Source organism: Salmo salar, chromosome ssa05, assembly GCF_905237065.1.
Source record: "Salmo salar chromosome ssa05, Ssal_v3.1, whole genome shotgun sequence".
NCBI lineage: Eukaryota > Metazoa > Chordata > Actinopteri > Salmoniformes > Salmonidae > Salmo > Salmo salar.
The window spans coordinates 39,129,690-39,157,199 of record NC_059446.1 but is presented as its reverse complement, the minus strand read 5'-3'; the positions used below and the strand labels follow the sequence as shown (position 1 = coordinate 39,157,199).

Below are 27,510 nucleotides of genomic sequence, written 5' to 3'. Positions count from 1 at the left end.
CAAACAAGAAATAAGACAAACATTAAACTTGAGCATGCATAACTATTCACCCCCCCCGAAAGTCAATACTTTGTAGAGCCACCTTTTGCAGCAATTACAGCTGCCAATCTCTTGGGGTATGTCTCTATAATGTTGGCACATCTAGCCACTGGGATTTTTGCACATTCCTCAAGGCAAAACTGCTCCAGCTCCTTGAAGTTGGATGGGTTCCGCTGGTGTACAGCAATCTTTAAGTCACACCACAGATTCTCAATTGGATTGAGGTCTGGGCTTTGAATAGGCCATTCCAAAAAGCTATTTTAAAATCGGACACCGCGATTGCATAAAGGAGTTCTGTATCTATAATTCTTAAAATAATTGTCATGTTTTTTGTGAACGTTTATCGTGAGTAATTTAGTAAATTCACCGGAAGTGTTCGGTGGGAATGCTAGTTCTGAACGTCACATGCTAATGTAAAAAGCTGGTTTTTGATATAAATATGTACTTGATTGAACAAAACATGCATGTATTGTATAACATAATGTCCTAGGAGTGTCATCTGATGAAGATCAAAGGTTAGTGCTGCATTTAGCTGTGGTTTTGGTTTTTGTGACATATGCTAGCTTGAAAAATGGGTGTCTGATTATTTCTGGCTGGGTACTCTGCTGACATAATCTAATGTTTTGCTTTCGTTGTAAAGCCTTTTTGAAATCGGACAGTGTGGTTAGATAAAGGAGAGTCTTGTCTTTAAAATGGTGTAAAATAGTCATATGTTTGAAAAATGGAAGTTTTCGGATTTTCGAGGAGTTTGTATTTCGCGCCACGCCCATCATTGGATATTGGAGCAGGTGTTCCGCTAGCGGAACGTCTAGATGTAAGAAGTTAGTGGTCCTATGGACAGATACTCCAATCTCTGCTGTGGAGCTTTGCAACTCCTTCAGGGTTATCTTTGGTCTCTTTGTTGCCTCTCTGATTAATGCCCTCCTTGCCTGGTCCGTGAGTTTTGGTGGGCGGCCCTCTCTTGGCAGGTTTGTTGTGGTGCCATATTCTTTCAATTTTTTAATAATGCATATAATGGTGCTCCGTGGGATTTTCAAAGTTTCTGATATTTTTTTATAACCCTACCTTGAGCTGTACTTCTCCACAACTTTGTCTCTGACCTGTTTGGAGAGCTCCTTGGTCTTTATAGTGGAGCTTGCTTGGTGTTGCCCCTTGCTTAGTGGCGTTGCAGACTCTGAGGCCTTTCAGAACAGGTGTATATATACTGAGATCATGTGACAGATCATGTGACACCGAGATTGCACACAGGTGGACTTTATTTAACTAATTATGCAACTTCTGGAGGTAATTGGTTGCACCAGATCTTATTTAGGGGCTTCATAGCAAAGGGGGTGAATACATACGCACCCATCACTTCTCAGTTTTACATTTTCTTGAATTGTTTGAGAGAAGAATTTTTTTAATTTTCACTTCCCCAATTTGGACTATTTTGTGTATGTCCATTACATGAAATTACAGGTTGTAATGCAACAAAATAGGAAAAATGCGTGAATCCTTTTGGGAGTAAATACTTTTGGGAGTGAATACTTTTGCAAGGCACTGTAATAGTTTAAATGTCTTCACTATTATTCTACAATGTAGAAAATACAAAACAATCATGTAAATCCCTTGAATGAGTAGGTGTGGCCAAACTTTTGACCGGTACTATACATTATATGAGACTATATGGAGAGGCTGTTAGTGAGGTCATGTACTGGAATTATACAGAGATGCATAAGGCATATGTGAGCGCAGTGCAGGGGGTTTGTGTGTGTATGTGCTAGGGGAAGAGGGAGGGGAGAGAGAGAGAGTGAGCGAGCGAGAGAGAGAGCGAAAGAGAAAGAGAAAGCAAGTGTTAGATCTCAGTATGTGTGCATTGCCCTGCATTGTTAGAAGCTGTCCACCGGTAGTGGTGCTGAAAGTGTAGTATGGAAGAAAGAGACAAGAAAGAGGACTAAACTAAAGCAGGATCATTTCTGGCGCTCAGAGCGCACTGGATTGTCTATACAGGTTTTCTTTTTGAAGTCATTTGTAAGGGAACATAACCAGATATATGATTTTCAAAAGTTTGATTCTGACATCAGACTTCTCTTACCAATCATGTCTGTTTCTTTCTGACTCTCTCACTCTCTCTCATTCACTTTCTCTCAGACACCGAGAATTGGAAAGATTCAGGGGGAAAGAGGAGGGGTATGTAACGGAGGGAGGGACGGAGGGAGAGATCAGGAAACAGAGGGTGAGATCACTGTTTTTTTCAGCCCAGGAAGAGAGATTCAGAAGAGGTCCTCCTCTGAACTGCGTATCTTCTTGAATAAATATCTATAAACTCCTTCGACATCAAACATAGACTGTACCTCCAGCTGCAGACCACATTGGCACCCTTTGGCCATTCTTGGCCTGCTTTGGCCCAACTTGGAGTCAGAATGGCAGGCTGTGCCAAGCGCTGTAAACAGGGACTGGTGAAGTTTGTCCTGTCCCTGCACAAACTCATCACAGGGACTCTCAAACAAGGTATGTCACTGGTGTGTGTGTGTGTGTGTGTGTGTGTGTGTGTGTGTGTGTGTGTGTGTGTGTGTGTGTGTGTGTGTGTGTGTGTGTGTGTGTGTGTGTGTGTGTGTGTGTGTGTGTGTGTGTGTGTGTGTGTGTGTGTGTGTGTGTGTGCAAGCATGCATCCAAGGACAAGTTTGAGCATGGTCAAGTGAATACACTGTTTGTACAGTATGTGTGTGTGTGTGTATGGGAGTTTATAGGGTTTAAGTTGCTGTACCTGGTTTTGAGTGTCTGTTGTGGGGTTGTATGTACTGTATGTAAGTGCATGAGATTGTGTGGGAGTTTGTATACAGCTGAGTACATGTGTATGTTTGTATAGAGTTTGTGTGGATTCTCTTGGATAGCTCCATCTATCCTATAGAGTGGGGATGGGCAACTCCAGTCCTAGGGGGCCTGAATGGTGTCACACTTTTGCCCCAGGCCCAGCTAACACACCTGACTCCAATAATCAGGATCTTCAGTTTAGAATGCAATTACTTTAATTAGCTGAGATGGGGGGGAAAGTCTGATACCACTCTGGCCCCCGAGGACTGGACTTGCCCATCCCTGCTATAGAGCCATCGATATATCTCCCTTTCCCCGACTCTCTTTATCCATTTCTCTTTATTCGTGTCACTATCTTACTCTATCACTCTCTTTCACCCTTTCCTTCTCTCCCTCGCTCCCTCTCTCCTCCCCTATCTCTGTCAGAATGATGTTCATTCTTGTATAAATAAGCGGTGGAGGGAGTGAGTGCTAACGGAGGAGTGATAAACGTGATAGAGAGCAACGTGTGTGTGTGTGTGTGTGTGTGTGATGAATGTGTGTAATAACATGTCGGCGTGGCAACGCAAGAGCGGGGCGGGGGAACACAGTGATGCTCTCACTATAGGATAAAAAGGAAGGGGTTTATTGTTGTGATTCATTGTATTATTGTGTGCGTGTTCATGTTATTGTGATTCATTATCTCATTCCACTGCCTCTATTGTTGAAGGAAAGCAGGGCAAGAGGAAGAACAAAGAGCTCAATCTCAAATACAGTACTGTACAGTACATTATGAGCCTGGAGGATATACAGCACAAGCATGCACACACACACACACACGCACACCAACCTGCACACCAACCTGGACTCAGAGGTGTGCTATTTTACAAATGCCAATTTGTTGTGGCTAACGTTAGCTAGGTGGCTAACGCTAACATTAGCTAGGTGGCTAACGTTAGCGAGGTTAGGGGTTAAGGTTAGTGTTAGGGGAAGGGTTAGCTAACATGCTAATTAGTTGTAAGTAGTATCAAAGTTGCTAAAAGGCTAATGTTGTCTGTGATGAGTTTCAAGCAAAAAACCTCAGGGTTGCTAGACGTTCGCCTTATAAGCCTACCCAACCACCCTACGTTCCAAATGTGACATATCATACTAATTTGAGTGTCCCAGATTTACATTTGCTATGTTACGTCTAGTCTATGAGACCAGGCTGTGCGCACACATGCACAGGCATACTGCAATATACTTTGTGCTTGGAGGGTGCAACAAACTTGACAGCACACACTGGTGGTAAAGCTGGCTCTGTACTCTGAGAGAGTGGGTAAAACTGGCCTCCAGGTCACACTGAGATGATGTCATTAGGGGGCCCTGCAGAGGTTATGTTGTGTAACAAATGGCTCCTTAAAAGCTGAAAGCACACACGCACACACATACAAACGCATGCACACGCACACAAAGACACATACACACACAAGCACGGCATGCACAAGCGCGCACACTCACACACAGTGATTAGGAAAAGAAAGAGACCAGGGTCTGCATAACGTCAAATACACACAGACACGCACACACACACACACACACACACACACACACACACACACACACACACACACACACACTATCTCACTGGGCTGTCTCTGCACAATCTCAGTGCTCCACAGGGAACAAGAGCTATGTCTGTATCTATGAACATTGGATTACACAATGGTCATAAAGGCAATGGGTGAGACAAAACACCACACACATTTTGTCTTTGGTAGGTATATAGATTTTTCTTTTGTGCACATTGCTTATCAATTGCTTCTAATTTCAGTTCAAACGGAGGACAAAAAGCACGTCCATTGTATAATCATTAGTCCAGACAGTTGCAAACCGTTTCAATTTGCAAATAAAACTAGAGTTTATATTGGACAAATTCATGTAGGTCCTTCCCCGTTTGTTCAGTTTGCGTCTGTTTAAGAAACATTTTGAAAAAGAATCGGCTTAATGAATAAGGCCCCAGGTCTGTCTGGGCTTTAGCTCACTGAGCAGTCACTGACAGAGTAACACTGACCTCTGCTGGTAGCTGTGTAGCTCTGCTATGATATGTCAGTTCCTTTCATGACCACTAGAGGTCCTGCTTCTCTCATTGGTTTACTATTGTGATGAGGTGCAGACTGCAAGCTCATCATTGCTTACAATCATTGTCTCAAAAGACAAGTTAACAATTAAAAGATATGTAGATCACATAAATGCACTCATTCACACACTAATAGCCTACTGTAAGTCAATTTAAAATCCAAGATGGCGTAGCAGTCAGGCGCCTTTGTCTTCGTCTTGTCGTGTCCTGTGTATATATATCTATCTTTTAAAATCTTTTTTCTTTGCATATATCTTTCTTAACCCCAAATTCAACATACTCTCCTGCAACCCACCTCACCCAATGTGGTATGGATCTGCTATTTACTTTACTTTAGAATCGGAACCCCCAACGGAAGCTAACCAGCTATCTAGCTACTAGCTAGTAGTCAGCTTGCCACTGCTAGCGGTCATCAGCTAACCTTTAGCCCGGACAACTCCTGCCAGTCAACCCAGAGCTTATCGGACTTATTTTTCTCCATATCTCCGGATTCCTACCGCAAGCTCTGAACCTCTTCACCTGGATCATCGCAGCTAGCTAGCTGCTATCCGATTGGCTTCTCCTGGCTAACGTCTCTGTCCCGAAGCAAGCACCAATTAGCCCGGAAGCTAGGCCCATCTCCCGGCTAGCTGAAGAGGTCCATCAGCCACTCCTTGGGCTACAATACCTATTTTGCCAATTGGCCTGGACCCCTTTTATGCCGATACGGAGCCCCATCGATCCATCACGACTGGACTACCGACGTAATCCGCCCGAGGGGGTTTTTCAACAGGCTCCTCCGTCGCGACGTCCCCTGAATGCCCATCTGCTAGTCTGCTAGCCGCGGCCCGCTAGCTGTCTAGAGCATACCGGACTGTTAGCTGAAGAGGTACATCAGCCAATTTCTTGGGCTACTATAGCTATTTTGCCAATTGGCCTGGACCCTTTTACTACACGGACCCTTGCTGATCCATCACGACTGGTCTGCTGACGTAACCGCACGAGGGGGCTACAACAGACTTCTTCCATTGCGACGTCTCTCTAAGGCCCTTCTGCTAGCCTGCTAGCCCCTTGCCCGCTAGTTGTCTGAATCGCCGTATCTCCAGCCCGCCCGGCTACTCACTGGACCCTATAATCACTCGGCTACGCATGCCTCTCCCTAATGTCAATATGCCTTGTCCATTGCTGTTTTGGTTAGTGATTATTGTCTTATTTCACTGTAGAGCCTCCAGCCCTGCTCAATATGCCTCAGCCAACTCTCTTGTCCCACCTCCCACAAATGCTGTGAACTCACCTGGTTTAATTGATGTCTCTAGAGACAATACCTCTCTTATCGTAACTTAATGCCTAGGTTTACCTCCACTGTACCTCACATCCTACCATACCTTTGTCTGTACATTATGCATTGAATCTATTCCACCGCACCCAGAAACCTGCTCCTTTTACTCTTACTTCCGAACGTACTAGACGACCAGTTCTCATAGCCTTTAGCCGTACCCTTATCCTACTCCTCTGGTGATGTAGAGGTTAATCCAGGCCGTGCAGTGCCTAGCTCCACTCCCATTCCCAGGCACTCTCATTTGTTGACTTCTGTAACCATAAAGCCTTGGTTTCATGCATGTTAACATTAGAAGCCTCCTCCCTAAGTTTGTTTTATTCACTGCTTTAGCACACTCTGCCAACTCGGATGTCCTAGCCGTGTCTGAATCCTGGCTTAGGAAGGCCACCAAAAACCCTGAATTTTCCATCCCTAACTATAACACTGCCAAAGGGGGCGGAGTTGCAATCTACTGCAGAGATAGCCTGCAGAGTTCTGTCTTACTATCCAGGTCTGTGCCCAAACAATTTGAGCTTCTACTTTTAAAAATCCACCTGTCCAGAAACAAGTCTCTCACCGTTGCCGCTTGCTATTGACCATCTTCTGCCCCCAGCCGTGCCCTGGACACCATATGTGAATTGAGGTGACCTAAACTGGGACATACTTAACACCCCGGCCATCCTGCAATCTAAGCTTGATGCCCTCAATCTCACACAAATTATCAATGAATTTACCAGGTACAACCCCAAATCCGTAAAGAAAGGCACCCTCATAGATATCATCCTACCCAAACCTGCCCTCCAAATACACCTCTTCTGTCTTCAACCAGGATCTCAGCGATCACTGCCTTTGCTTGCGTCCGTAATGGGTCTGCGGTCAAACGACCACCCCTCATCACTGTCAAACGCTCCCTAAAACACTTCAGCGAGCAGGCCTTTCTAATCGACCTGGCCCGGGTATCCTGGAAGGATATTGACCTCATTCTGTCAGTAGAAGATGCCTGGTTATTCTTTAAAAGTGCTTTCCTCACAATCTTAAATAAGCATGCCCCATTCAAAAAAATGTAGAACCAGGAACAGATATAGCCTGTGGTTCACTCCAGACCTTACTGATCTTGACCAGCACAAAAACATCCTGTGGCGTACTGCATTAGCATCGAATAGCCCCCCACTATATGCAACTTTTCAGGGAAGTTAGGAACCAATATACACAGGCAGTTAGGAAAGCAAAGGCTAGCTTTTTCACACAGAAATTTGCATCCAGCATGCACAAACACAAAAAGTTCAGGGACACTGTAAATTCCATGGAGAATAAAAGCATACCATTCTGTATACTTCTGGCCCTTCTTTGGACACTGTGTTAACTAACCTCCAGGCGAGCTTCAATGCCATACAACTCTCCTTCCGTGGCCTCCAACTGCTCTTAAATGCAAGTAAAACTAAATGCATGCTCTTCAACAGATCGCTACCAGCACCTGCCCACCCATCTAACATCACTACTCTGGACGGTTCTGACTTAGAATATGTAGACATCTACAGATACCTAGGTGTCTGGTTAAACTGTAAACTCTCCTTCCAGACTCACATTTAGCATCTCCAATCCAAAATTAAATCTAGAATCGTCTTCCTATTTCGCAACAAAGCATCCTTCACTCATGCTGCCAAACATACCCTCGTAAAACTGACTATCCTACTGATCCTCAACTTCGCAATGTCATTTACAAAATCGCCTCCAACATTTTACTCAGCAAATTGGATGCAGTCTATCACAGTGCCATCCGTTTTGTCACCAAAGCCCCATATACTACCCACCACTGCGACCTATATACTCTCGTTGGCTGGCCCTCGCATCATATTCGTCGCCAAACCCGCTGGCTCCAGGTCATCTATAAGTCTTTGCTAGGTAAAGCCCCGCCTTATCTCAGCTCACTGGTCACCATAGCAGCACCCACCCATAGCAAGCGCTCCAGCAGGTATATTTCACTGGTCACCCCCAAAGCCAATTCTTCCTTTGGCCGCCTTTCCTTCCAGTTCTCTGCTGCCAATGACTGGAACGAATTGCAAAAATCACTGAAGCTGGAGACTCATATCTCCCTCACTAACTTTAAGCACCAGCTGTCAGAACAGCTCACAGATCACTGCACCTGTACATAGCCCATCTGTAAATAGCCCATCCAACTACCTCATCCCCATACTGTTTTTTTGTTGTTGCTCCTTTGCACCCCAGTATCTCTACTTGCACATTCATCTTCTGCACATCTATCACTCCAGGGTTTAATTGCGAAATTGTAATTATTTTGCCACTATGGCCTATTTATTGCATTACCTCCCTTATCTTACCTCATTTGAAAACACTGTATATAGACTTTTTTTCCTATTGTGTTATTGACTCTGTTTGTTTATTCCATGTGTAACTCTGTTGTTTGTGGTGCACTGCTTTGCTTTATCTTGGACAGGTCGCAGTTGTAAATGAGAACTTGTTCTCAACTAGCCTATCTGTTTAAAAAAAGGTGAAATAAAAAAAAAATGGATTAAAGCTTCCGCAAAGTGACATATGTCTTTATTAATAGTATAGAAGAAGAGACCTTACTTATTGGCCATTTGCTTTTTTTCATATTGTAGGAGACATTGTTGGAAAAGAAAATGTGTTGAATTGTGTATATAACATAATTTATCAAATATATATGTTGTTTATAGAAACCCCATTTTGTTTTGGTTATGATGACACCTGCTGGACATTTAGGGTTTCACCATTTAGAGCAGCATTTAATGGCAACATGGCACTAGTCAGAGGGTGGGAAGATGGCAGAAACTAATGTTCTGTTTGAAACTGATGGCGAGTCGGCTGAAGATGAGAGAACAGAGAGTGAGAATGAGTGGACGACAGCTGCTAAAAAGAAAGGAAACAAAAGATGTCAAGTTGTGTTTTTAGTCAGAGTGAGGGTTTAGATCAATGTTACCTGGGAGATCCAGATGAAGTCTCTTCCTTCTCATGTAAAGCTAGGCTTTATGTGATACCCAGTAAGAGCTTGGTGCACAAACCCCTTCAGTTTTATAAATGCAAAAGATTTGGACATGTGTCACGTGCATGCAGGTGGGAAGAATATTGTAGGCCAGCTGAGGTTACAATGCCTTCAGAAAGTATTCAGAACCCTTGACTTTTTACACGTTTTTTTTTACTTTACAGCCTTCTTCTATGAAATGTATTAAAAAAAAACATTTCCTCAGCAGTCTGATACCCCATAATGACAAAGCGAAAACAGCTTTTTAGAATTTTTTGCAAATATGATTAAAAAAAAAAAAGAAATACTTTAAGTATTCAGACAATTTACTATGAGACTCGAAATTGAGCTCCGGTGCATCCTGTTTCCATTGATCATCCTTGAGATGTTTCCACAACTTGATTGGAGTCCACCTGTGGTAAATTCAATTGATTGGACATGATTTGGAAAGGTACACTCCTGTCTATCTATATAAGGTCCCACAGCTGACAGTGCATGTCAGAGCAAAAACCAAGCGTGAGGTCGAAGGAATTGTCCGTAGAGCTCTGAGACAGGATTATGTCGAGGCATAGATCTGGCAAAGGGTGCCAAAAAAAGTCTGCAGCATTGAAGGTCCCCAAGAACACAGTGGCCTCCATCATTCTTAAATGGAAGAAGTTTGGAACTACCAAGACGCTTCCTAGAGCTGACCGCCCGACCAAACTGAGCAATCGGGGGAGAAGGGCCTTGGTCAAAGAGGTGACCAAGAACCCGATAGTCACTCTCACAGAGCTCCAGAGGTCCTCTGTGGAGATAGGAGAACCTTCCAGAAGTATAACCATCTCTGCAGAACTCCACCAATCAGGCCTTTATGGTAGAGTGGCAAGACGGAGGCCACTCCTCAGTAAAAGGCACATAACATCCCGCTTGGAGTTTGCCAAAAGGCACCTAAAGGACTCTCAGACTATGAGAAACAAGATTGTCTGGTCTGATGAAACCAAGATTGAACTCTTTGGCCTGCAAAGCGTCACGTCTGGAGGAAACCTGGCACCATTCCTACGGTGAAGCATGGTGGTGGCAGCATCATGCTGTGAGGATGTTTTTGAGCGGCAGGGACTGGTAGACTAGTCAGGATCGAGAGAAAAATGAGCGGAGCAAAGTAATGGTTGGGAGCTGCGCAGTTGAATGCTTTGCTAACATGTCCCATATGTAAAGGAATAAGGTGATAGAATACCGCCCCGCCCCTCTCCCCATACACACACACTCACACAAGGTGCATGGCAGGTGGACCCCTGAGGTAGGGTAATGGTGTGTGTAAAATATTCATATGGCATATGGAAAAGAAAATATTTAATCCCAGTCTGTCTGCAAGGTGGCTCTCTGTCTATTTTGATTCCAGGACTAGGCTGTGACATTCAGTGGAACTATGTCACAGTACCTCCAAACTCAACAGAAGCGTGGAGAACTCTGTGTCTTTAACTCTGTTCATCAGTACCAGAGACACATTATTCCACAGAGGAATACCAAAGAAGAGAATTTTTATGTGTTGGGTTGTTTACTCTGTCTATTTTAGGAAGTAACAAAGAGATCAACAAAACCAATACCAGCTGGCTAGCACTGCTTTATCTTTCCACTTCAATATGTTACACGCTCAGTGTTGTGGCTGGTGCTGCATGGCCGCCTGAATGTTGCTGCCCTGCCTGACACGTCTGATCAGACACACTGTTTTTTATTCCTTGCCACCCTCCTGTGCATTCCAGGGAGATGGAGAGAGAAGAGAGAGAGAAAGAGAGTGTGTGCTTCTCTATGTGAGGGTGGATCTAAAGTGCTGTCATATCACTTTCACTGAGCCAGAGAGACAGGGGGCAGAGGGAATGGGAAGGAACGACAGGGTGTGGTGGATGACTCTTGCATATCCCAAAAACGTCACTTATCATTACCTTCCTGTTGCTATCTCTACCTCCCTCCTCCCCTCCCAGCCCCTCTGCCTCACCCTCCCCCTCACATCATTTAAATAAATGCTTTAATTATTGGCTTGGAGCAATAATAACATGTATATCAACAGAAACAATTATACATGGCAAATAATACACAAAAGTAAACAATAGCTACAACGGAGAAATTCAATCTACAAGGGCTCATGTGTAACAGCTGGCGTAGAGAGGTGACCAAGGTGCAGCGTGTTGAGTGCTCATGATTTATTCCACTATGAAATACTTGGACAAAATCAAAACAAGCCAACAGTTCTGTCAGGTACAGAAAACTAAACAGAAGACAACTACCCACAAACACAGGTGGAAAAAACCCCTACTTAAGTATGATCTCCAATTAGAGACAACGAGGACCAGCTGCCTCTAATTGGAGATCATCCCAAAAAACAACAACATAGAAATAGAAAACTAGAACCTAAACATAGAAATACAAAACATAGAAAAACACCTGTCACATCCTGACCACTCTACCATAGAAAATAACAGCTTACCATGGTCAGGACGTGACATCATGTGTATGATGGTGGGAGATATCGTCTCTCTTATATTGTGACATGCCAGGACATAATCTGCAGTAAGATCTACCGTCTCAACATTTTCTCCTAACCAAATGCAGATTTTCTCCTCAACAAATCAGTTCAAGATATCCTACAATTCTTTAGTTAAATTTCACACACGCAACCACATTAGAATACTGGCCTGAAATACCTCTGATTGAGTTGGTTTTTCAGCCGTAGAGTAGGAAGTGCTGCTCATTCTCTAGTTCACCCGACCCATGGTGCTTACATAGTCTTTCTTCTCTGACCTTCCATGTTTCTCCCTCTCTTACTCTCGCTCTCCCTCAATGTCCTTTAATGCTCTAGGCATTTATCAACCTTGCTGTTCTTGTTTGTATCATCCTAGAGACTTCTACACATTTTACGATGATGAAGAGGAACAGCCGTTTTGAAATAGTTTTGGAATGATTCCACGGTGTGGAAACACTGAATATGTAAAGCCCCACCACACTAACCTTTATGGCTCTCCACTTAACGTGCCGAGATTGGCTTAGCGTTTCACTGTGCTAAACTGCTTCATACTGAATTTAATTGTACTTTATTTCTCCCCAAGTACGAATACAAACACGGATAGACCGCTTTCAACATTTTCATATGTGCTATCTAGAACTTGAAAGGGTTCTTTGGCTGTGCTCATAGGAGAACCCTTTGAAGAACCCTTTTTGGTTTCTGGTAAAAACCCTTTTGGGTTCCATGTAGAACCCTATCCACAGAGGGTTCTACCTGGAACCAAAAAGGGTTCTCATATGGGGACAGCCGAAGAACACTTTTGGAACCCTTTTTTCTGAGAGTGTACACCGAATAGCAGGGGGAGAAGATCATTTTAATGTGTTGGGCTGTCTACTCTGTCTATTTCAGGAAGCAACAAAGAGATCAACAAAACCAACACCAGCTGGCTAGCACTGCTTTATCTTTCCACTTCAGTATGTTACAAGCTCGGTGTTGTGGCCCTGTTGTCGGGTGCTAGAGTAGCTGGTGCTGAATGGCCGCCTGAATGTTGCTGCCCTGCCTGACATGTCTGATCCGACACACTGTTTTGTATTCCTTGCAAACCTCCTGTGCATTCCAGGGAGATGGAGATAGAGAGAGAGAAAGAGAGTGTGTGCTTCTCCTCTATGTGAGGGCGGATGTAAAGTGCTGTCATATCACTTTCACTGAGCCAGAGAGACGGGGCAGAGGGAATGGGAAGGAAAGACAGGGTGTGTTGGATGACTCTTGCATGTCCCGAAAACATCCCTTATCATTACCTTCCTGTTTCTATCTTCACCTCCTTCCTCCCCTCCCAGCTCCTCTGCCTCTTCCTCCCCTCCTCTCTCTCTCTCTCTCTCTCTCTCTCTCTCTCTCTCTCTCTCTCTCTCTCCCTGTTCTGATTGATTACCGGTGCTGAGGGAGCGGTGTGTTTAATGAGAGTGCTGCCCTAATGACTGTTATTGGCATTTATGCTTGGCCTTAGAGAGGACCTCGTTGCTGTAAATAGTTTTCTTTAGTGAAGTCATGCCGGGAATTTCAATAAGCTCTAGTCGATTCACAGGGCTCCATACCGTAGCAGTCCTGCCAGTACAGGACAGGAAGTCTAATAGGGATCACAGAGGTGTGTATGCTATGATGCTAATGGTCCTTTGTGATTTCAGGTCATTTTTTTGTGGTTTCACTTCCTCATTTCTGTCGTTCATTTGGTAGGGCATGGCGCTTGCAACGCCAGGATAGTGTGTTTGATTCCTGGGAACACCTGTACATAAATGTATACAGGTATCACTGAGTCGCTTTAAATAAAAGGCGGATGCTAAATGAAATATATTTGGATTATATTATCACAATGCCAAAGTAGTGGCATCGGTGTGTGTGGGTACTAGTGATCCCATGGGGTCTCCTGTAAATCAGAATGCCAGTGTTCTAATGTGGTTGCATGTGTGTGTTAGCACTCCTGGTCTAATATCCATTTCTGTGTGTGAGAGCACTCACTGGTGGTCCCATGTGGTTTGGTGTGTGTGATAACACAGGAGGTTTATTGTGGTCCCAGGCAGTCCCTTGTGTATCAGGTCAGTGGTGACAGAACGATGAGCACCACTCCAGACATGTATGGCTCAGTGTATCGGTGCATGTATCAGCACTCTGCACACACACGATAGCACATACCCACTTGAAATACTAGTACACAGACGCTATGCACATGTATACACACACTGCATACGCACAGACACAAGCAACACACACACACACGCGCGCGCCAAGCCAGTCATGTGTGAGATAATCCCAAAACCACTCACAACAGGCAGACGGCGTGTCTGCGGAATAGCAAGAGGGACTGAGAAGAGCCCCCTCCCCTCTCACTTCATATCTCTCTTTCTCTCTCTTCGTTTCTCACTCAGCTGCTTTTTGCATTACCTAGAGTCAAATTCTCAAAGGATCTTTTCGTCAAACTGAATATTTATCTTTCTTTCCTCCATTCCTTCTGCATCCCTCTCTCCTCAAGGCTTTCTTCCCTCTCTCCTTCCGGGCTTTCAGCTTTCCCCTGTGAGGTAGAGGGAGACTGTGTCTGGCTTCTTGTTCCTCTGCAAGCAACAGTGTGTTCATCATCTCCCCACGAGACAGACAAAGAGAGGAAGAGACGGAGAGGGGAAAAAGAGGGGGAGTAACAGGCGTATGTAAAGAGAAAATGGGGAGAGTGTGAAAGGACTTGATAGAATGACAGGAAGCCAGTGACAGAGAGAGAGAGTAAGAGAGAGATCGAGAGGGATAGTGTGTGAGAGAAAGAAAGAGAGAGCTAGAAAGAGAGAGAGACAGATGGCTGTAAACCCAGGGGTGTCAGTGTTGCCATACAGACAAAGGTAGCTCCGTAGTGCATTTGCTCTCTCTCTCTCATTCACACACACACACACACACACACACACACTTACACACACAGGCATTACAACTGCGTAGGTGTCAGACGGAAGAGGAATGACACTGGCTTGCACACAGTAGCCTCATGTTCATATCTTAACGGAATCAGTTGTACCACACACACACGCACATACTCAATCAATCGCACACACAAACCCCGTGTGCGGACGTAAACATGGGGCTCGTCATGGGGACCTTTTCCATGCAATCCAATAAGCAGGATCGGACCTATCGGAAAGGTAAGACCTCCGTTCTTTATTCTCAGAGTTGTAAGCTGATCCAGTTCACTGTGGGTGTGAGAGACTTGGTTGTAGGTGTATGTACTCCACTTACGTGAGTGTGTGTGGGCAACATTATGCACGTGAGTTTGACTGCATATGGATGCATATGTCCTGGTATCCATTAGTGTCTGTATCCATTCATGATAGGTTGTTTATGCATATGTCATTACATGTACATTGTGTGAGTGAATGTGCAAATAAATATTGGATACCGGAGGAGAGCAAAGTTACAGTGAGGAAAAGCAACTTATTTCTCAAGTGCTAGCACTTGTGTGTGTGTGTGTGTGTGTGTGTGTGTGTGTGTGTGTGTGTGTGTGTGCATAGCACTCTGCTAAGGTAAATAGAGGGTCCCGATGTCTATAAAAGGTGATGGTATTCACTAGCCTCAACGTCTCTCCTTCTGTTCATTGAAACAGCACATGTGTACTGTCTGACACTGTCTGACAAGGACAGGAAACTGTGTTTGTGAGCGCACACGCCTGTCTGTCTGTCTGCTCGAGTGCGTATTTGTCTGTCTGTTTGTCTTTAGGTTATAGGGGCGACTTTCTAGTCCTCAGAGGGGGCCAGACAAGAAGAATCCTTTGAGATGTTGTGTTGAGGAAATCACTGTAATCTGTCAGCCATTGCCTGTGGTGTGTCTACTGATCTCCAGACTGACTCTGTCACATACCAGTGGACCCAGAACTAAAGAGCATAGAACTCCCAGACGTAGAGCTATAAAATACTAGATCAACAGGAACAAGGTCTACAAGAGCATTAACTATTACAATAAAGACACTGTCCATTATCTATTCCTCTATTTAATCAACACAGCTGACACGGTACAGTTTCTACAGAGTTGGACCTGCAGTCCAGAGCTACAAGCTCCTGAGAAACAGAACATGTGATAACAGGCTTACAGAACCTCCGCTTCAACTTCCAGGACGTAGCTTCAGCGTGTGTGTCCCAAAAGGCAGGAGAGATAGAGGTGAACAGAGGTTTGTAATGAGAGGGGGATACAAAGAGAGAGTAGAGTAAGAGGAGGTGACAGAGAATAGGTAAAAGAGGGAAGAAGAGTGATTAAGATGGAGAGAGGTAAAGAAAGGAAAGGGATTAACAGAGGTAAATAGAGGTGGAGAAAGAGAGGAGGTTAACATGGGTAGATAGAGAGAGGTGGAGAAAGAGAGGAGGTTAACATGGGTAGATGGATAGAGGTGGAGAAAGAGAGGTGGTTAGCATGGGTAGATAGAGAGAGGTGGAGAAAGAGAGGAGGTTAACATGGGTAGATGGATAGAGGTGGAGAAAGAGAGGTGGTTAGCATGGGTAGATAGAGAGAGGTGGAGAAAGAGATTGGTCAATCCAATTGAGCATCTGTGGGATGAGACGGAACGAGCTGTTGAGAGTAGAGCTCCACTACCAGCCAACTTGACACAACTGTGGGAAGCATTGGAGTCAACATGGGTCAATACTGCCTGAAGTTTCAGCCTGTTTTGGTGGGATGGAGTTTTGGCCTGCGATAGACCAATAAGAAAGAGAGTTCTAAACCTCTCTGCCAATAACAGCTAGAATTCAGTTTCCCCCTCCCCATTCAGAAGACTCCCAGACAGTCGTAGCAAAATTCTATCTTGAGAAATTGCTCTTTGCTAAGAAGCAATTTATTTTGTGTGGGGGGGGGGGATTTTTTTGTTTGTTGTTGAAAATGATCATGAGATAAAAATGGCTGCATTGAACCTTTAACATAGGTAGGTAGAGAGAGAGAGGTGGAGAAAGAGGAGATTAGCAAAGGTCTGCTGAGAGATGAAGAGACCGTTATTCAGTACAGCAGGAGATCATAGCTCTGCCGTTGCTTCTGTGGAGCCTCAGGGAACGATGATCCTTTATCTTCTGTCACCTCTCAACACACTACCTCCAAAAAGAACGATTTCCCCAGAGAAGATAATAACAAAAATCCATAACATTAGCGAGGTTTCCATCCAGTTGGTGACAGATTTTCATGCGAATATTCAGAAATACCGAAGTGGGCACACTATATTTCTTGTGACAAAACCATCAGTAGAGTTTAAAATACGATGGAAACCCATTTAAATTAACTTATTTTTTATTCGACACATGGGAATTCAACCACCAAAGGGATTTTTACGTGTGCTCCATCACCACGCACAGCCTTTCATCTGCAAGTCAACTTGATGGAAATACATCTCTGGTGAGGAAAATGCGCATATTGTATTGATGCGGCTTTTAGAATATTCACATGAACATTTTCCCCCAATTGGATGGAAACCTAGCTATAAAGAAAATATTCCACCCGTCCACCCCTCTCTTATTCTATCAAAAATGTCCTCATCCCCCTTCTTTCTCTCTCACCCCATCTCACTCTGTATTTAATCTCTCTCTCTCTCTCTCTCTCTCTCCGCCCTTCTCTCTGCCTCGCTCTGTCTTTATGAGGTCTGATAGGGACGTCCACGCTGCGCGCTCCCCTAAAGCTGATCTCAGGCTTCGAAGCGTTTCAAGTGTTGGGCTAATCAGGTAGAGTGAATGTGGGTCTATCTAGGGTAGAGTTTGTGCGTGTGCTTGTAGTGGGTGGGTCTTTGGGTTAATATCTCCCACAGACACAGACTAAAGAGGCTACAGCAGCAGCATTAGAGGAGCAGCACATCTCCTCTCTGCTTCTAGAGCTTAATCAGTGAGGCCCTCATTCCCCCCCCCACATCAAAAGACACCCACCAAAAGGAGCAATTAGAACTGCCAGATAGCTTTACTAGACACATGGCTCTATCCAGGGGTGATAATCCATTGCCCACAGCACTGTGCCTGTGTGTGTGTGTCTTTGTGTGTGTGGGTGTGTGTGAGTGTTCATGTGTGTGTATTTGCCGGTGTATGTGCTTAATTCAGTTTTTAGTATTTAATTAGCTTGATGTGCGATTGTTTCAGTGGTTGCCAAGTTTAAATTCACTCGCTTCCACGATATTTGCCACGGTTTACGTTTTCAGTTTCCTTTCCTTTTATATCCAATCCCAGAGTCTGAGATAGAGCCAGGCTTGTTCAATGATGTAAGAAGCACCCTGATTAAAGCTGGTGTGCTGAAACGTGTTGGGGTTTAATGATAAAGAAACACTTTCTATTAAAATGTCATTATAGATATCACTTGTGGTGTTCCACAAGGTTTGATTTTGGGTCCGGTACGGTTCAGTTTATATATGTTACCCCTTGGGCCATTATCGGAAAGCACAGCATTGATTTTCACTGCTACGTCGACGATACACAACTTCCCATTTCTATCTCCATGGATAAGTGATTAGACTGTATTAGTAATTTATATACTTGGACGGCTCACAACTTCCTCCAGCTAAATCAAGACAAGACTGAAGTCATTATTATTGGAGCCAAAGCACAGAGAGAGAATCTGGCTGCACATTTTCATTCACGGTAAATAAAGATTAAACACCAGGTAACAAACCTAGGTGGTATCATTTTAGATTCTGAACTCAATTTCGAATCACACATCAGGAATGTGACCAAAATAGCTTTTTACCACCTGAGTTTCTCTCTCAGGCCGTTTCGCTCTTAGGCTGATACAGAGAGACTCATCCATGCTTTTATTACAAGCAGGCTTGACTACTGTAATGCTCTCCTGTCTGGTCTATCCAAGAAAGCCATTGGTCAACTGCAAAACATACACAATGTGTCATGGCTGTCTGAAGGATTGGACCAAAATGCAGCTTGTTCGTAGTGCCACATATTTATTTATTCTGTGAAACTAAATGCAATACACTCAATACTTGAAACACAAAAAACAACAAACCGTAACGCAGAGAGGAAAACGCACTACTCAAAAGATATTCACCCCAAACACAGGTGGGACAAACAACATAAATATGACCTCCAATTAGAGGTAACGAGGATCAGCTGCCTCCAATTGGAGATCAACCCAAACAACACCAACATAGAAATACAAAACTAGAAACTGAACATAGAAATACAAAAACAGACAAACACCCCCTGTCACGCCCTGACCTACTCTACCATAGAAAATAACAACTTACTATGGTCAGGACGTGACACAATGCTGCAGCATGGGTACTGACCAAGACCAGATGGAGAGCACACAGTACACTGGTTTTAAGGTCTCTGCACTGGCTGCCTGTGAGTTTTAGAATTCATTTTAAGATTCTTTGATTGGTTTTTAAATCAATACATGATTGTGCACCCCAATAAATATCACACATACTTTTGAGTTATGTAACCAGTAGGTTCCTCTGACACTGGCCTTTTAACTATCCCAAAGCCCAGGACCAAGAGGCATGGAGAGGCAGCCTTTAGTTATTATGACCCCTGCCTCTGGAATAGCCTGCCAGAGAACCTGAGGGGGGCCGAAACTGTGGACATGTTTAAAATAATTCTAAAAACACACCTTTTTAGCTTTGCTTTTCCTTAGGGTACTTATTTAGTCTTTCAATTTTTATTATTCTTCTTCTGTTTTTCATCTTATGTTTGTTTTATGTTTTTATTGTCATCGTTTTTTATTTCAGTTTTTTCCTGTGAAGCGCATTACGTTGCATTCATGGCTGAAATGTGCTACGTAAATAAAGCTTGATTTGATTCGGTTGTCCCCGGGGAGAGTGGCTAAACACAGTATCTCTGACATGCCCGGGGAAGATGACCGGCAGACATTTTAGATTTGAAAAATTACACTGACTTGCTTTAATGATAAGAGATTAGGGACATCTGAATTATTCAAACACCCTAAATTTCAAGACAGAACTTCTAAGAGCGACGTCCCAGCCCATTGTTATTGTAATGAGCTGTGTGCTATAATATAGGTGTGATGATTGATAGATGGCTTCATTGAAATGACAGAAGTGATACATGATGTAGCTGCACTGTATGGTTCTGACACATGCCATAAGACTCATATTAATACTTCATGATTTAAAACATGCCTGTGGTGTTTTTTTCCCCCATTGTGCCGCTATACGTTTATCTTGTATATGTTTCTATATGCTTGAGTGATTATAGCTGTGTGTTTTAGTAGCTGGGGGGAAATATATGACGTTACAGTGAGGGAAAAAAAAGTATTTGATCCCCTGCTGATTTTGTACGTTTGCCCACTGACAAAGAAATGATCAGTCTATAATTTTAATGGTAGGTTTATTTGAACAGTGAGAGACAGAATAACAACAAAAAAATCTAGAAAAACGCATGTCAAAAATGTTATAAAATGATTTGCATTTTAATGAGGGAAATAAGTATTTGACCCCTCTGCAAAACATGACTTGGTGGCAAAACCCTTGTTGGCAATCACAGAGGTCAGACATTTCTTGTAGTTGACCACCAGGTTTGCACACATCTCAGGAGGGATTTTGTCCCACTCCTCTTTGCAGATGTTCTCCAAGTCATTAAGGTTTCGAGGCTGACGTTTGGCAACTCAAACCTTCAGCTCCCTCCACAGATTTTCTATGGGATTAAGGTCTGGAGACTGGCTAGGCCACTCCAGGACCTTAATTTAATGTGCTTCTTCTTGAGCCACTCCTTTGTTGCCTTGGCCGTGTGTTTTGGGTCATTGTCATGCTGGAATAGCCATCCACGACCCATTTTCAATGCCCTGGTTGAGGGAAGGAGGTTCTCACCCAAGATTTGACGGTACATGGCCCCGTCCATCGTCCCTTTGATGCGGTGAAGTTGTCCTGTTCCCTTAGCAGAAAAGCACCCCCAAAGCATAATGTTTCCACCTCCATGTTTGACGGTGGGGATGGTGTTCTTGGGGTCATAGGCAGCATTCCTCCTCCTCCAAACACGGCGAGTTGAGTTGATGCCAAAGAGCTCCATTTTGGTCTCATCTGACCACAACACTTTCACCCAGTTCATTGGCAAATTTCAGACGGCATGTATATGTGCTTTCTTGAGCAGGGGGACCTTGCGGGCGCTGCAGGATTTCAGTCCTTCACGGCGTAGTGTGTTACCAATTGTTTTCTTGGTGACTATGGTCCCAGCTGCCTTGAAATCATTGACAAGATCCTCCCGTGTAGTTCTGGGCTGATTCCTCACCGTTCTCATGATCATTGCAACTCCACGAAGTGAGATCTTGCATGGAGCCCCACGCCGAGGGAGATTGACAGTTCTTTTGTGTTTCTTCCATTTGCGAATAACCACACCAACTGTTGTCACCTTCTCACCAAGCTGCTTGGCGATGGTCTTGTAGCCCATTCCAGCCTTGTGTAGGTCTACAATCTTGTCCCTGACATCCTTGGAGAGCTCTTTGGTCTTGGCCATGGTGGAGAGTTTGGAATCTGATTGATTGATTGCTTCTGTGGACTGGTGTCTTTTATACAGGTAACAAGCTGAGATTAGGAGCACCCCCTTTAAGAGTGTTTTCCTAATCTCAGCTCGTTACCTGTAGAAAAGACACCTGGGAGCCAGAAATCTTTCTGATTGAGAGGGGGTCAAATACTTATTTCCCTCATTAAAATGCAAATCAATTTATAACATTTCTGACATGCGTTTTTCTGGATTTTTTTGTTGTTATTCTGTCTCTCACTGTTCAAATAAACCTACCATTAAAATTATAGACTGATAAATTCTTTGTCAGTGGGCAAACGTACAAAATCAGCGGGGGATCAAATACTTTTTCCCCCTCACTGTATATGACGTGTCACTGTAAATGGCTGTGGCCATGACGATTATGATGTGAAGAGAGGCTTATGTGACTGCTCTAAACAGCAGGAGGTCAATGAGTCATGGTGTAGCTCAAACTGAGTTTTGCCCGTCAACTGAACTGTCTGTGTGTGTGTGTGTGTGTGTGTGTGTGTGTGTGTGTGTGTGTGTGTGTGTGTGTGTGTGTGTGTGTGTGTGTGTGTGTGTGTGTGTGTGTGCGTTCCGCCTTATCCAATATGTGTGTGTGCAAGCTTGTGTACTGTCGTGTGTGTGTGTGTGTGTGTGTGTGTGTGTGTGTGTGGTGTCTCTTCATATGTGCCCTCATCCCCAACAGACCCATAGATTGACTGTCAGAATTGCTTTCCTCCCTGCTCCCACTCCCAACCCCACAAACAAATGAGAGAGAAAATCAGAATGGGAGGAGATGCTGTTCTAAAACTGAGTCCCCAGTCTGTCACAGCACCGGGAGCAGAGAAATCACATCAGCCCCAGTTAGCCGAGAATAAAGGCAAAGCGTGTCAGAGTATGGTGGCTCCATTTCTCTCTGTCTCCCTCTCTGTCTTTCTCAGGGCGTTGGTGACAGATAAATGGGACTGGGATTCTTAATCAACCTGTGTTCAGCTACCTCTGCATTGCTTGCTCGTCGGGGTTTCAGGCTGCGTATCTGTAAAAGCAACTACTGATGTAAAAATGGATTTATAAAATACATTTTATTGATTGACTGAATGAGATTTGAGTCTGAAGGAAGGTTGATCATCTCTATGCTGGTAGAGGTAAAGCTAGGTAAGAGACTCTGAGAGATACAGCTTTCTCTTTCTGAGCAGCGAGACTCATCTGTTGGACTGTGAGTCAAAGGAACAGATATTGATGTGAAATTGGTATTCTGAAGAGATCTGTTCATGTCTGAAGGGCTCATGACGTCTGTGCTGGGAGAGATTAAAAAAAGAGGGTTGGAAAGGAATGCATAACATGAAATTAATATTCTGAAGAGATATGTTCATGACTGAAAGCTTGTGAAGTATATCCTGCTAAATATATACTGTGTGTCCATTTTTGAAGACAGTGAAGGAAAGGAATTGATATTGATGCAGAATAGATTTTCTGAGGATATAAAATACGATATCTACCCAGATGGAGATACATATCTGAGGACTGATATCTACCCAGATGGAGATACATATCTGAGGACTGATATCTACCCAGATGGAGATACATATCTGAGGACTGATATCAACCCAGATGGAGATACATATCTGAGGGCTGATATCTACCCAGATGGAGATACATATCTGAGGACTGATATCTACCCAGATGGAGATACATATCTGAGGACTGATATCTACCCAGATGGAGATACATATGAGGGCTGATATCTACCAAGATGGAGATACATATCTGAGGACTGATATCTACCCAGATGGAGATACATATCTGAGGACTGATATCAACCCAGATGGAGATACATATCTGAGGGCTGATATCTACCCAGATGGAGATACATATCTGAGGGCTGATATCTACCCAGATGGAGATACATATCTGAGGACTGATATCTACCCAGATGGAGATACATATCTGAGGACTGATATCTACCCAGATGGAGATGCATATCTGAGGACTGATATCTACCCAGATGGAGATACATATCTGAGGACTGATATCTACCCAGATGGAGATACATATCTGAGGACTGATATCTACCCAGATGGAGATACATATCTGAGGACTGATATCTACCCAGATGGAGATACATATCTGAGGACTGATATCTACCCAGATGGAGATACATATCTGAGGACTGATATCTACCCAGATGGAGATACATATCTGAGGACTGATATCTACCCAGATGGAGATACATGTCTGAGGACTGATATCTACCCAGATGGAGATACATGTCTGAGGACTGATATCTACCCAGATGGTGATACATATCTGAGGGCTGATATCTACCCAGATGGAGATACATATCTGAGGGCTGATATCTACCCAGATGGAGATACATATCTGAGGGCTGATATCTACCCAGATGGAGATACATGTCTGAGGACTGATATCTACCCAGATGGTGATACATATCTGAGGGCTGCTATCTACCCAGACAAATGTATATATCTGAGGACTGATATCTACCCGAAATGAATGGATATTCATTTAAAATGTTTGTTTTTTTTCTGTGAAGAGATACAGTATGTTTGTCTCAAGGCTCACAAAATCTATCTTGATAAAGGGAAGAGATGCATGTAGATGTGAAATCATTGGTCTTTAGGGGAAATTAGTGTTTCTGGAGTTTGAGGGATGAGTTTGAGTTGCTTTTCAAAGCCTCTGGTTTGACTGACTTCATCTTCATTGAGATCGGTATGTATGTCCCCTACTGTCCCTCTTTTTTCCTGCCATTTCCAGTTTCTCTCTCTTCTCTCCTAAATTCCAGAGAGAAGTTTCCATACCTCCTCTGTCTCTCTGTCTTCTCCTTTCTTTCTCATCTCCTGTTCTACCCGATTCTTCTTCCTCGCTCTCACTCTCTTTCGCTCTCTCTCTTGCTCTTTCTTCTTCCTCAGTCTTTTTCTTTCATCTCGACAGGGACCTTAATAAACAGTGTAGCTGTTTCTCAATCTGCCCGCAGGGATTCAACAAGCTTTTCAGAGGCACACACAATAAGACACACACACACACACACAATATGGCACTCCCATTACGACACACACACATTACGACACACACACACACACACACACACACACACACACACACACACACACACACACACACACACACACACACACACACACACACACACACACACACACACACACACACACACACACACACACACACACACACACACAATATGACACACACACACACACACAATACGACGCACACACACACACACACACCCTTTCTGGGTCTTCCTCCTCCTTTCAGTAAAATGGTTACTAGCAAGAAAAACTATTATGGGTACCTCAGGGAAATGACTTTCCCTGTCATTGTTGAGTTAGAGAGATGGAGCAGGAGATAACAACTTGCCCAGGAGTGTTAAGTTAGGCTACACCTTGAGGAAGTAGTGTGGAGTGGGAGCTACTGTAGAGAGAGAGATTTCTAGATAAAGGAATATAATGAAAGATAGAGGTGGAGATGGTTTCCTTGGAGGGATGAAGTGTGAGAGAGAGAGAGAGAGAGAGAGAGAGAACGGTAGAGAGAAAGACAGACTGTTGAAAGAGAAGAGCAGAGCCCACTAAAGTATTTGTGTTTTATCGGCATCACAAACCTGGCCCTGTACCTCTTTCTATTTTCTGAGCATGATGAGTGGTAGCTAGCTACAGTGGACATGGATCATGATACATACAGTACATGTAGTCGCAGAGGACAAATGCTGCCGTACTCCTCAGAGATCTGGCTGCACTGTGATCACACATTCGTCTCTGTTCACACCTGGGGACAGAACATACAGTACAGAGCGTATAGAGCACACACGTGTGTGACACTGCACAGGATATCACACAATAAATCACACTTTACAGTTTTTTGCAACCCATAGGACCCATTTCTCAATACTTAGGTCACTTTTTCAAAACTCTTCTCACAGTGAGCACAACAGCAGTCTATGTGGGCTAAACTGTGGATCATTTTTCATTGCTTTGGCACAAAATGCATTCAATGGCTACATCTTTCAAATTTCATGAATTATTTTCTCACTCAGACACAACCACCACCAAAACTCTATGTACCTACAGGCCAATTTGCACATGTTTACATACTCTTTTCAAAACTGTTAAACTTAAGTTCAAAATCTAACATAACACAAAATTGAATAAGACAGCAATTTGCTACATTTCTACAGTAATACCGTATTGAAATATATTCCAAATCTAAAAAATGAAATACTATCAAAACAATTAGACCAACCACAGCTGAATCCCATTGTAGCTGAACACCTACCCAGCTGTTAGTCTTTCAATTTCATTACCATCTATACAAAAGGGGACATCTGAGGAATAATGCTGTACTGTAATGTAAACATGGACTCAGCCAAAGATAGAGAAGTGGCTGACAGAGGAAGAAGAGTGGCTGAGAGCAGGAGAGGAGTACGTACGCGTGGTGGAAGAAGACTGAGAGGAAGATCAAGAGCTGTAGTCTCAGATGAGATTAGGGCTACTATAACTGACCATGTAATAAATCATGGTCTATCAATGAGAGAGGCTGGTCTGAGAGTGCAGCCAAATCTGCAACGCTCAACAGTGGCAGCTATTGTGAGAAATTTCCGGCAAAACAACAAGTAAGATGTGCATTCTGCAAGGGCATCTGACTGAACTGCATATTACAGAAGTCAATTGAGCAAAGCCTCCAAACCCACTTGTGTGTGTAATTGTTTTTGTATTTCTGCTAAGGACCCAATGGTTACCTCCCACAGGCGGGAGAGGAAGGATTCTCACTGCTGTGCAGGAAACTGCAATCGTTGATATGGTCATCAGGAACAATGGCATAGAACTCACAGAGATTTGGGACAGTGTTGGCAGACAACATTACGTATGGAAATATTCACAATGTAAGCATAACTATTTCTAGACTCCTGAAACAACATCATGTCAGGATGAAGCACTTGTACGCTGTCCCCTTTGAGAGGAACTCTGAACGAGTCAAGCAACTCAGGAACCAATATGTCCAGGTCAGATGACTATAAAATACAGAATTGGTTTTGAACTAAACCAAACAGGGCTGAGGCACACAATGGCATGTTTTTAGGTATAATGTAAACTACCGTAATAGCCTAACTCTTATGTTGCCATGTGGATTTATTTTAGAGAGTCATGGAGATTGAAGCCAGGCAAACACCCCACATATTCATCTTTGTGGATGAGGCTGGTTTCAACTTGGCCAAAACGCGGCGTGCGAGGAAGGAATGTGATTGGGAAAAGAGCCACAGTGGATATCCCGGGCCAGAGGGGTGCCAACATCACAATGTGTGCAGCAATATCCTCTGATGGATTGTTGTTACACAAACCGCTAATTGGGCCATACAACACCGAGCGTCTCATTTAATTCCTGGATGACCTCTATGGAAGGGTTGTGCCAGGTGAGGAAAGGGTTGCAGTGAGGCGAAATCGGCCAACGTTTGTAATTGTATGGGACAATGTGGCATTTCAGCACTCCCGTGCAGTCACAGAGTGGTTTGCAGCCCATCCCAGGATGGTGTCACTTTTCCTCCCGCCTTACTCTCCATTCCTCAACCCCATAGAGGAATTATTTTCCTCACGGAGATGGAAGGTTTATGACCACCATCCACATGATTAAATGTCCCTCCTGGATGCAATAAATGCTGGATGCCTGGACATATCTGCAGAAGATTGCCAGGGATGGACCAGGCATGCCAATAGATTAGTTCCTAGATGTATTGCCCAAGATGACAAAAGATGTGATGTGGATGAGAACCTGTGGCCAAATGCAGAAGACAGGGTTGACTAACATTGCTGCTGTATCTGTATTGGTAGGTGGTGTATATACAAATACTTGTATTTTGGAATTACTCAATGCCAAAAAATGACATAAAACATATTGAAGCATATTGCATCATGTCTGATTCATTCCTGTAACATATACTGCAGTGAATTCTAAACAGTAGAGAGGTGTCATTATTGTTTTGTGATGACATTTTACAAAAGAAAACATTGTGTAATGCTACCCGTTGTTAGTGTTGTTTAGGTCATTGTTTTGCGAGTGACAAAGTGTGCTTGTTGGGTGACAACCTTTGCTAGTGTTATGGAAGAATGAGTTGATTTGAGACATGTATGAAGTGTTTTGGTCATTTTAGTGCATTTTGGATGTGAAATTAACTGCTGTGCCAAGCTGAAAGTTGGTTAGGAGAACTGTGTGAAGAGTTTGGAAAAAGTGACATACAGTAAGTATTGAGAAATGGGTCCTAGCGATGATAAAAAAACTAACATATCACAATACCCCCTTCTC

At 43.6% G+C, this 27,510-nt stretch overlaps 1 protein-coding gene across 2 annotated transcripts in view; it reads left to right on the top strand.

Annotated features, from left to right (window-relative positions):
- The first annotated feature begins 1,888 nt into the window (after positions 1-1,888).
- The window catches only part of LOC106604868 (Kv channel-interacting protein 1), a 45,675-nt gene continuing 20,053 nt past the window's right edge, over positions 1,889-27,510 (top strand). The window contains exon 1 of one of the 2 annotated variants that reach the window (XM_014199951.2): positions 1,889-2,529. In XM_014199951.2, coding sequence (XP_014055426.1) covers positions 2,442-2,529 — 88 coding nt within the window. In that variant the 5' untranslated portion in view covers positions 1,889-2,441. Of the gene's footprint in view, positions 2,530-14,098; positions 14,878-27,510 lie in introns of those variants that run through there. The other variant, XM_014199952.2, reaches the window with a different exon arrangement.